Source organism: Mustela nivalis (assembly GCF_964662115.1).
Source record: "Mustela nivalis genome assembly, chromosome: 2".
NCBI classification, from domain to species: domain Eukaryota; kingdom Metazoa; phylum Chordata; class Mammalia; order Carnivora; family Mustelidae; genus Mustela; species Mustela nivalis.
The window spans coordinates 105637205-105647597 of NC_139021.1; the positions used below are offsets into that span (position 1 = coordinate 105637205).

Here is a 10393-nt window from a genome sequence, read left to right on the forward strand (position 1 = left end):
GAGGATCCCCGCACCCTGTGCACACCGTGTGCACACATCTCTGTGCCCTTGGTGTGTGTCGTAAGCAAGCTAGATGGGATGCGGTCATTGAGTCTATGATCCAGAGGAGGAGGAAATGACCTCCCGAAAATGACCCCCTTGTCCTTGGCTCCAGCATGTTATGTCAAAATTCCCCCATCCATTTTCGTCAGCAACTCATTCCAAAGCCATTTCCCATAGACAGAACGACCTGGTGGGAAATGCTCACGACCATCCATTGCCTAAGCAATGGTGGTGCCTGTCTCAATCTGCTGTCCGTTAATGGTATAAACTCACGGCAGGCTCTCAGCACCAAGGACATGGTCTCTTCCCTCTGGCATGTCCATGCTCAGACACTTTCATGGAAAGAGAAATCAAACACTGGCTGTCCCTCAGAAGCACAAAATGACTTTAGCGAGGTGACTGAGCGGCTCAGACATTGAAGCTTCTGCCTTCAGCTCAGGACCTGATCCTAGGATCCTGGGATGGAGGCCCACATTGGGCACCCTGCTCGAAAGGGGAGCCCGCTTATTCCTCTCCCTCTGCTACTCCCCCTGCTTGCGCTCTCGTGCACTCTCTGTCTGTCTATCTGTCTCTCTCTCCCCTTCTCTGTCTTTCTGTCTTTCAAATAAACAAAATCTTGAACAATGAGTTTACCTGAGGGAGAGTCAGAGTTTTCTCCTCGGCCCTCAAAGTGGGTAGTAGCTCTTCCATCAGGTCATCGTGGAGAGCTAGGAGGATACAGAGGCACCATGAGGACACTGGTGAGGCTGCTCAGGAAGTAGGCGGGGAGTTTGGATGGATGAGGACAGGAGGGGTGTGTGCACGTGTGGGGGCTCCTAGGAGGAACAGGCCGCACTGCTGCCAGGCCTTGTCCTGGTGCAGAGGGGAAGGGACGGGAGAGGAGCAGGGAGGAAACGCGAAGAGGGTTCTTGTCTTTCTAGCTAAAGTGAGCCCGATCAAAGCCAAATAGCCAGTCCAGGACATGGGAAGCCTAACCTGGCTTCTGTGTGAAGACCGAGTCCCATAACCTCTCCTGACTGACGTGCCACTAAGGTGTCCCACGCTGCTGCTTTGGACATCAGCTCTGGGCCCAAGATCCCCACCTGCTGCGACTATATGCATCACGTCTGTGTAAGATCTTGCACAGCATAAAAAGCAGCCTTGCTTGCCAGGCTGCATTCAACCCTCAGGAAAGGAGCCTAGTAGTTTGCTTCACTCATCCTTTGTCTTCAGAAAATGCCATGTGCAACACTTGAGAGCACGGACATCGTAGCTTCCATAAACAGCCGGCACCGTCGATGAGTGTGATAGATTCCTTCCACTGTTCTTGAGCTGTCCCATGTGTGTGTGTGTGTGTGTGTGTGTGTGTGTGTGTGTGTGTGTTTCCCCTGAAGACAGTGGCTGTCTGAACCCTCCCAGGTGTTCTGACCAGTGGGAAGTTGCTTACACAGAGGAGTCTGGGAGTGTGTGCTGATCGGCTGTAGGCCTGCTTTGCAGGAGATTTGCTCCGGGGATGTGGGTCCAAAGCTTCCACCCAAGCTTCACCTTGATTTCCTATTGGCCAGTGGTGTTTGAGTGTGTGCTTAGAGAATTTGAACCTTCCTGAGGCTTAGGGAAATCTTATCAAGTACAGTCAGTTCCCTCCGTGATGCTTTTCTGCCATTGGTCGGTCGTGTGTACACACTGAGACCGGCTATGACCGATGTTGCCCTGTTCTGTCCTCCACGGGTCCACACGCTTTCCAGCCATGTGGGCTTGAGCATGAGGATGTGGCTTTTCTCTGTGCACTTGACTCCAGGGACCAGCCTGTAATCTTTAAGGTGGGCTTCTAAGCTTGCCCTGGCTTCTGTGTCCATGGAAGCCACTGTGTCATGTTGGGTCCTGTCGGGGACCATCATAGAATCTAGGTATTTGGCTGTGTGCACAGATGCTGATGGCCCTTTGCTAGCTAGCACCCATGGTACATCATGACGCCCTGGCTGAGGGACTAACAGAGGTGGGTAGGCCAGAGCAACTTTCAGATTGGAACCTGAGCTCCAATCTTGGCTTTCCAAGTAGGAGGTCACGGGTTTGGACCCTTCATCTCCGCACCATGCCCGTCCCAGGAAATCAGAGGGAAATGTCCTCCAGGTACAGCTGTGGGGAGTAGGGGAAGGAGTATGTAAAGTGTGCCAGGGTGATGAGTGTGTATTGGAAGAGGGACACTGTGATTGTGGTGGAAGTGTGAGAAAGATCTCCTGGTAAAGGCACACAATCATGTTCACAAGCATAACGCATGGGGACACACACACACACACACCCACGCACACACCCACGCACACAGGGCCTTCATCCCACGTGCACACAGATCACCCCTTCCCTATGTACGAGTTCTTCCAGGCCCTATTTGACGTGGTGACCTTGCCTCACCGGACAGTCTCGGTCAGTATCCCCCAACCCCCGTTCCTTGTTGGAACCCAGAATCAGGGGGCAGGCTTCTTTGTACTCTAGATTTCCTCCCAGAGCCCGATGGTCTTAAATACGTACAGCTGTCCTTGCTCCCAGCGTCTACCTGCGATTGGGGAAAAGGAAACACAGTGAGGATCCCAGCATCCTGTCCTCTGTTGGGCCAGCTCTTTGGTTTGGGGAGGACTTCAGGCAGTTAATTGGATGAGGTACCGTGGTTGAGTCCATGTCCTCCCATCTGAGTTCAAGAGGACCATTTGAATGATGCTGGAGCATCATTCAATCTCCGAAGTCCATTCTGATCAACAGGCAGAACGTTCTCTTTCAAGGAGAAACCTTTTCTGCTGAAGAAGGTGTTTGATCCCATGGAGTTTGTAACTGAGGCTGTCCTGTGTCCTCACCCTTTTTGCGTCCACTGTGTGTAAGAGGTCAGACCCAGCATTCCTCCACGAGGGGAGACTGCTGCCCCCTTCCCCTGGGAGGTAAAGTGCCAGATGTTCATCAAACTCCACTGATGGAAGAAATCAAGGAAGCACCATTTCTGTCTCTGAGAAATCAGAGAGGCGAGCTTACCTCAGGGAGAGTTGGGGGACCTACCTTTGTCCAGCTCCTAGGAAGGTCCTTGGACTGGTCCTCCACAGGGTCTAGGAGAACAGAGAGGAGCTGTCAGGACATTGGCTGCGCTACTCAGGAATGAATTGGGGAGTTAAGTCTGCTGGATGTGGATGCGGGGCCAGAGGGAATGGACGTGAAGGGTGACCAAGCAAGGCCTGACTTGCCAGTGGGCCAACAGTGGTGGACACAGAAACACAGAGGAGGGGAGCAGGATGGAAAAGGGAAATGGGGCCTTGGCTTTCTAATGGAGGGGATGTCATCAGTGGGAACTCTCAGCGTCTGTCTGGGAAACACTCAAGGCACCCTGGGTTTCAGGGCGCAGTCCCCTGAGCCCTCCTGCCCACTGTGAAGCCAAGCCAGCTTGCCACTTCTTCAGCTGGTCATGGGGCCTGTTCAGCTGTCTCCCCTGCACCTCTGCTGTGTGACCCTATCGTTCCTCTATCGTGCCTTGGAGTAGTGGGTTTTTCGGTGATGGAATCTAAGTACTGGGGATGGGTTGTATTTGTTCGTACGTGTCCGTTCAGTGACACTGCTGACATCCGTGATGCTTTGTAGACCGCACTGCCATCTACGGGGAAAACGTTGCCATCCTATCTCATGGCACCTCTGTACCCGTGACGACATGACCGTCCCACCCCGTTTCCTCCCTGCACCATCCCTTCCACTTTCTGGGTCTACGAATGTCCCTACTGGAGTGTCCTCAAAGCCTGGGATCGTGTAATGTACCTCTTTCCTTGTGTGCTTGCTTTTAAAATGTGTGTTAAGTTTCCAGGTTCTATCTGTTTCGTAAAATATTGGAAACCTTAGTTTCTTCTTATGCCTGAATTGCACTCTATGATGTGTATGGATGCCACTGAATGTGTTCTTTCCTCCCGTGATGGATTTGGGGGCAGTGCCTCTCTGGGGCTATTGGGAACCCAACTGTGTGAGACATTAGTGCGCAGATTTCTGTGTTTCCAGAATGAGAAGACGTCACCGAATGCATTGGCCCCATTTGTAGAACGGTAACCACGTGGAATGTATTGGATACTTGAGTTCCCCAAATGTGGTGAGGTTGTTCTGTTCCTTTGAAGATACGTAGCACACCCATGTAAGATGTGGCTAATGGGCGGAAGTGAAGGGGGGACATCGTGAAACCTCCTGTCGTATTCTGTTCCATTTTTCTGTTTTGCGTTCCTGGCAAAAAACAGTCTCTTCCTTCCTACACATCTAAGAACCATGTTTCCTGGGGAGACCTATAGGGACCTGTGTGTTCCAGAAAGACCTAAGATCCATCCCTTCAGCTAGTAGATACTTTTTTCCTGTGCCCCTTGGATCCAGTTGGAATGAGGATCTCATCGTGACTTGTGGACTTAAAAGGGGAGGGATGGACGGCATAGAGGGAAATGGCTACCAGTGAAATCAGAGGACAATGTGTCTCAGCAGTTTTAAAAGCTTCGGTTATGTCTGTGCTAGTGAACGACAGAATGCGTCTCCAATCGCCGTAATGAGTCAATCCCCAAGGTACCTTCCTCGGGGTCCTCAATGGTGAAGACCTCATTGTGGAGGGAGAACCGGACTCTCTTCTTGTGGTGGTGTCGTGGAGGGGGCGGCGTGGGTGGGGGCGTCTCCACATCCTCCAGGAGACACTCCCCACAGATTTCTGGGAGACACACAGAAATAGAGAACAGTGTCGGCACCTTGTCATCAGGAGCCCACAGGGGGATTGGAAGTCCTTTCCTTCTAGTTCATCTGTCTCCTGCCCCTACTCGCCAGCTGCCCAGCAGGCATTCCTCCCTCCAGGTGGGACTTAGGAAGGAGTCACCATGTACTGTGCTCTGAATTCCGCCCCCTCCCACACCCACAGGTTCCGTGGGCAACGGCTTGTATGGAGCAGAGACAGGACAGAAAAGCATGCTACAGAGTGCCATGAGCATGCGTGATAGCCTCGGTCACATCCACTGAGCAGCCACACCTACCCGAGAGTGTTCCCCAGAACCCTCTGTGCCCTGTTTCCCTGCCCTCGGGCCTAGACGTTAGTGTGCCACCACGGTGTCTCAAGTGATTGAGTCCAAGGAGTGCCTGGGACCTAGGGGAGGACTGGATGCTTCCCAGCCATTCGGCAGGTGTTGGGGAAGGGACCACCTAGGGACTCAGCTAGACAGCTGGCTGTGGGTGAAGCCACAGTGGAGGATAGTGGAGGGCCCTGAAATATAGGGTGCCGAAGGGACCGTCCAGAGTTGCCACCCTAATGAAGGATGGATCTGGGACAGGAAAGTCATCGTTTCCCTGTGGCCGGAGATCCCTGAGCCCCTGATACCAACCCACAGCCCCTGCTAAAAGGTCCTGAAGCTCTGAACCAAGAGCTGCCCTCACAGTCTCAAATCCCTCTGTGCCAGGGTTTCTGTAGGGGAGAGCCAGGGCCACGAGACCAGCCTCAGTGCTCACTCACTTCTGTGTTTGGTGCCCTGACATCAACTAAGTGGTGGTTTCTGCCCAGCGGGGCCCTAGTGAAGGACCAGGAACGGGTAGCTTGAGCCACGTTCCCTCACCTCTCTGCAAGGTCAGCCCAGTCGCCCAAGGCCGTCCTGAAGGCCAGTTGAAGCCCAGGCTCCTGGGGTTCTGCTTGGCTCCCAAGCTGATTCAAACTCCCAACAGTCGCATAGGACCTGGCCGAGAACTTGCTTGCTTTGAGCTCGCCAGTCCCGAGGAGCAGTTGATGGTACAGATGGACATGTAGGTGGCCATGTGGGCTGGGAGTGGTTGGTTTCAGGAAGGAGACGGATGATGCTGAGTGGCCCGCTCTTGCCGTGCAGACTGCTCTGAGGAGGCTGGATGGAAGTGAGGCTACCCTGGCTGGCGTGAGTCCCTCCCTACTCTCTCATTCTTCGCCAGCATCCCCTATCTACTCTCAGGTCTCTTGATCCCCTCTGGAGACTGTAGGTTTAGCAGACAGTCTCCTGTCTCCCTCCCTAGGCCGGGCCTGGAGAACCCAGCCCAGCAGTACCTTTGAGAGCAGCAGACAGTCCACTGTGCAGCTGCTGTGTGTTCTGTCCACCCACCCGGTGGCACAGCCCATTCTCATGCACTCCCAGGCATCAAGCAGACGGCCCGGGAAACCCTGCACATCAACCCATGAGACCACCCCGCTATCCTCCAGTGTCTCTCCTAAGAACAGCTGCATTTCGACCTCTGACCTTTCCTCTCCGATTTTGTCATGTCCATCGGGAAGAGGAGACCGGCAATTCGTTCCCCTCAAATGTGGTGCCTGGGTCGCACCAAGATTCTCCTGATGCAGGGACAGCAGTGTGGCGTGTGACCCGTGTGTTGTCCCTGTAGGACTGTGTCCGAAATGGGCATTCAAAAAGAGTACGGTTTTCTGAACATCGAAGTGCTTTAAGGAAGGCAGCTTCCCCACGAAATCCCAATGAAATCACCCAGACAAACGAACAAACACAGGCATCCAACCGGGGGGGGGAATCAGAGGGGAAAAGCCAAAGAGAAGAAGCCTATCTCTGTGAAAGGGAGGCAGCCAGCTCCAGAGAATAGAATTGAGAAAATCGATAGGCACATACCTATACAACAGCAGTTAAGGTTCCCCATCGTGGGGACTGTTAGTCCTGTTCACCCAACCGCCAGGGGCTCGGCTCACAGAGTGACAGTTGAAATGGAACGTTGGATGCGTGTCATCAGGTCACCGTGGCGATGGCTCATGACAGAACTCTGAGGGTGTCATGGAGGGAAAGGGGTGGGAGGGGTGTCGATGGATGATGGGCAATTAAGGCACTTGTTGTGGTCAGCTCTGAGTGGTGGAGAGAAGTGATGAGTCCCTGAGTTGTACTGCAGAATGCAATACTGCGCTGTACATTAACTACCTGCATTTTTGGACATTAAAAAAAGGATACTCCTGAGGGCACCTAGGAGACTGAAATGTTCATTTTCCTATCTGCTACTCTGGAAAACTCCTATTTATACGAGATTGTTTCACAAAGTCTCTCCAGGAGTTCTTGGGTGGCTCAGTGGGTTAAGTATTGGCCATCGGCTCAGGTCCTGCTCTTGGAGTCCGGGATCAATCCTAGCATCAGGCTCCCTGCTCATATGGCTCATATGTATAGATGAGAATGAGTTAGGAGTAGGTTAACTAAGTTTCTTAGGCATTAATGCTGCAATCAAGGTGTTGCTTGGGACTCCTTATCTAAGGCTTGGTTGGGTTCCCATCTGTACATATGTGGCAGAATTTATTTCTGGACAGCCGTAGGAGTCACAGTAGCTTGTTTCTTCTTTGAGGTCAGAAGAAGGGTCTCTGATATCTTACGTTCCTTAAAAGACTCACATGTGGGACGCCTGGGTGGCTCAGTTGGTTAAGTTTCTGCCTTTGGCTCAGGTCAGAATCCCGGGGTCCTGAGATCAAGTCCCCTGTTGGGCTCCTTGCCCCTCACCCTGCTTGTGTGCTCATGCGCTCTCTTTCTCTCTCTCTCTCTCTCTCTCTCTCTCTCAAATAAATAAAATATTTAAGATAAATTAATAAAAGACTCACATGATTAGGTCAGGCCCACCCAAGTAACTCTTCCCTTTAGACCAAAGTCAACTGATTAAAGGATTTCATTCATACTTGCAAAATCTGTTTTGTTGTAGAATGTATCACAATCACAGGGACTTAAGTCTCTTCCATTTAAGAGGAGTTTATGTCACGTTGTTGGATCCATTGCAGGTCATCATCTTAGATTCTGCCTGTATAATTAGTGTGAGTTTATCCATTCTGTTTTCCAAGGTAGTTTTGGTTATTCTTGGCCATTCAAGTTTCTATGTAAGTCTGAGAGTAAAGTTATCAGTTTCCACAAAAATATCTGCTAAGATTTTAATTCTGATTGTCTTGAATCTATAGGCCAATTTGTGGAGAAATGAGATATTTTTGTAATATTAAGTTGTCCAAGCCATGAATATAGTATATTCATTTACTTAGGTATTCTTTGTTTTTTGTTTTCTCAATAATACCTTATACATTTCTGGAAAATAGTCTTGTTTTTCCTAGTAATCAATTTTTAGTGTATGACATGAACATTGATTAGCTGTTTGTTTTGATAACCTGGGAATGATATGTCTCTCTTTCTTCTTGCTATATTTTCCACAGTGGTCATTTTATAAATGGGTGGTATAAAAGCTATGAACTTTATAAGACAGTCAGTTCAGTTATGGCAAGAAAATACTTGGGTATCTCCCTAGATTTATTGTAATCCATAAAAAGAAGAATGAAGAAATCTGGTATACAGTGAAATGGATATACACACTAATGTGCTGTAATTATGTAATACGATAAATACAGCTACATTGGCAATCGTTACAGTATATAAGCCTATCAGAGTTATACAATGTTACATGCCAAATATATTCATCTGAAAAAATAAAAGTGACTTAGGAAAAATAACAATAATGGAATTTAATATATAAATTGACATTGTAAGTTTACTGTTTATAAAAAAGGGTTTCCTAAAAAAAAAAAAAAAAAGAAAGAAAGAAAAAGGTTTTCTACATGGAACAGTAACCAAACATTTTGGACACTCCGTCCTACAGGAGTTATGTTCAGAATTATTAAATAGCATTTTCCCTGAAGACGACTGTAGCTCTTTATGTGAACATAGTCCCAGCAGTCCTTTCCTGTGTGTTCCACTGACTCCTTTAACTACATTTTAAAAAGATTTTTATTCCTTTGACAGAGAGAGAGAACACATACACACAGGGGGAGAGGAAGAAGCAGACTCCCCACTGAGCAGGGAGCCTGACATGGGGCTCGATCCCCACGACCCTGAAATCATGACCGGAGCCAAAGGCAAACACTTAACCAACTGGTGCCCCTTAACTCCATATTTTAGAAGTGTGCATAGTTATGCTCTTGGCCCAGGCTCATGAATGATACTATGTTATCAGTGAAACCTGCCCTAATAGCAGGAATAGAACTTTTCTCCCTTCTGTAATCTCACTCTACTTTGCACCTGTTTTACTGTAGTAGGATTTCATGCTACATGGTAGTTGGATGCTTCATGCTTGTGTCTGTCAGATTATATGCTCCTTGAGAACAGTGATATGGTTTTATTGGTTTTCAGATTCTCAAGGTAGCAGAGTTCTTTATGGCATGTAGGCACATGGGATGGGATGCCGGTAATTTATCACACTGGTGAGGAATGTCTGCCATGCTTTCTCCTCCAACCAAGTACAAAGGTAGGCACGCCAGAACACATCTTCTGATTGTGAATAGTGAACTCCGTAACAGTTCTTCGACAGCTTTTCCATGTCTTCCCATTGTGATTACTTAAATTTGAACACAAATGTGCTGTTTCAGGGATCCTTATCATTTGCGGATGTGACTGTGGGCTTTACCCAGGAGGAGTGGCAGCATCTGGACCCTGCTCAGAGGACCCTGTACCGGGAGGTGATGCTGGAGAACTATAGCCACCTTGTCTCAGTGGGTAAGGATTGTTTCTCGTGTAGACTCCTAGTACGCACTTCCATTCTTGGTTTGACACCTGTAGAAGCTTTGTTGAGTTTAATGATATTTAAGTTTGAGATTCCAAGTATTAAGCAGAAGGATTGTTGAATCACTGTAAAGAATGAAGTGTTGTAATTGGCCCCTGAAGCTTCATCTTCTGTCTTCTTCAAGGGCCCTGAAGCCCATGAGCCTCGCCGAATTCCCATGTCATTTCCCAATTACAGCGTGTTGCATCCCTAAACCAGAAGTGATCCTGAAGTTGGAGCAAGGAGAGCAGCCATGGATGCTAGAGGAAGAGTCCCCAAGTCAGAGCTACCCAGGTGAGTTAGTATGTATTAAACAGATGGACACTAGGTGACATGGTATGAATTGTTTTTATTCTCAGGTACTTGCTTATATGTTCGTTTTCACATTTAACAAATACTGAGTACCTGCTGTGCCTCACTCAAGTTTTAGGTGCTGAAACACATGATCAAACTGAATTTGTTCCTGACCTCATGGAGCTTACATTTTGATAGGGAAAGAAAAGAAATAAACACACATACACATACTATACACATAATATGTCATAATTTACATAATACGTACACACATACACATACTATATACATAGTATGTCAACAAAATAGCAAGGAAGTTATAAATTGAAATAATGAAATGTAATACTTGAGAAAAGGAAGGCATTCAGGAAGGCATTTGGATGATATCAACTTGAATGAAATGATTATAAAATGCACAGGTTTACATGGGAATAAGCATTTGGTTGTATGAGCAGAGGTGATATAGGGAAGACCCCAGGTTGGAGATACTTACTTGGAAATTATCAACTTATGGTAGTATTTAAAGTTT

The 10393-nt window shown here is 48.5% G+C and overlaps 2 protein-coding genes and 1 long non-coding RNA gene across 11 annotated transcripts in view; 2 read left to right on the top strand and 1 right to left on the bottom strand.

The window, feature by feature from the left end:
• Positions 1 to 10344, top strand: part of LOC309859769 (zinc finger protein 37 homolog) — a 35305-nt gene extending 24961 nt beyond the window's left edge. The window contains exons 1-3 of one of the 7 annotated variants that reach the window (XR_014308886.1): positions 9205 to 9276; positions 9398 to 9524; positions 9716 to 10344. Coding sequence is in view for 2 of the 7 variants with exons in the window: in XM_082720886.1 (XP_082577012.1) it covers positions 9716 to 9902 (187 nt within the window). In the remaining 5 variants the exon portion in view is untranslated. Of the gene's footprint in view, positions 1 to 9204; positions 9277 to 9397; positions 9525 to 9715 lie in introns of those variants that run through there. The other 6 variants (XR_014308881.1, XR_014308882.1, XR_014308883.1 and 3 more) reach the window with 6 other exon arrangements.
• LOC309859774 overlaps positions 1 to 10393 on the top strand; it is a 296536-nt gene that overhangs the window by 160455 nt on the left and 125688 nt on the right. The window lies entirely within an intron of this gene.
• On the bottom strand, positions 691 to 6782 carry LOC309859771 (uncharacterized protein; the record flags this gene model as incomplete). 2 transcript variants are annotated; one of them, XM_082720892.1, is made up of 4 exons in its annotated part: positions 6636 to 6782; positions 4589 to 4723; positions 3040 to 3110; positions 691 to 749 (listed from the first exon to the last, which is right to left on the bottom strand). In XM_082720892.1, exons 1-4 carry the CDS (start codon positions 6661 to 6663, stop codon positions 732 to 734), a joined length of 252 nt encoding a protein of 83 aa, XP_082577018.1. In that variant the 5' UTR covers positions 6664 to 6782. The 2 variants fall into 2 exon arrangements, with proteins under 2 accessions (XP_082577018.1, XP_082577017.1); XM_082720891.1 differs by lacking the exon at positions 691 to 749 and adding an exon at positions 2444 to 2572.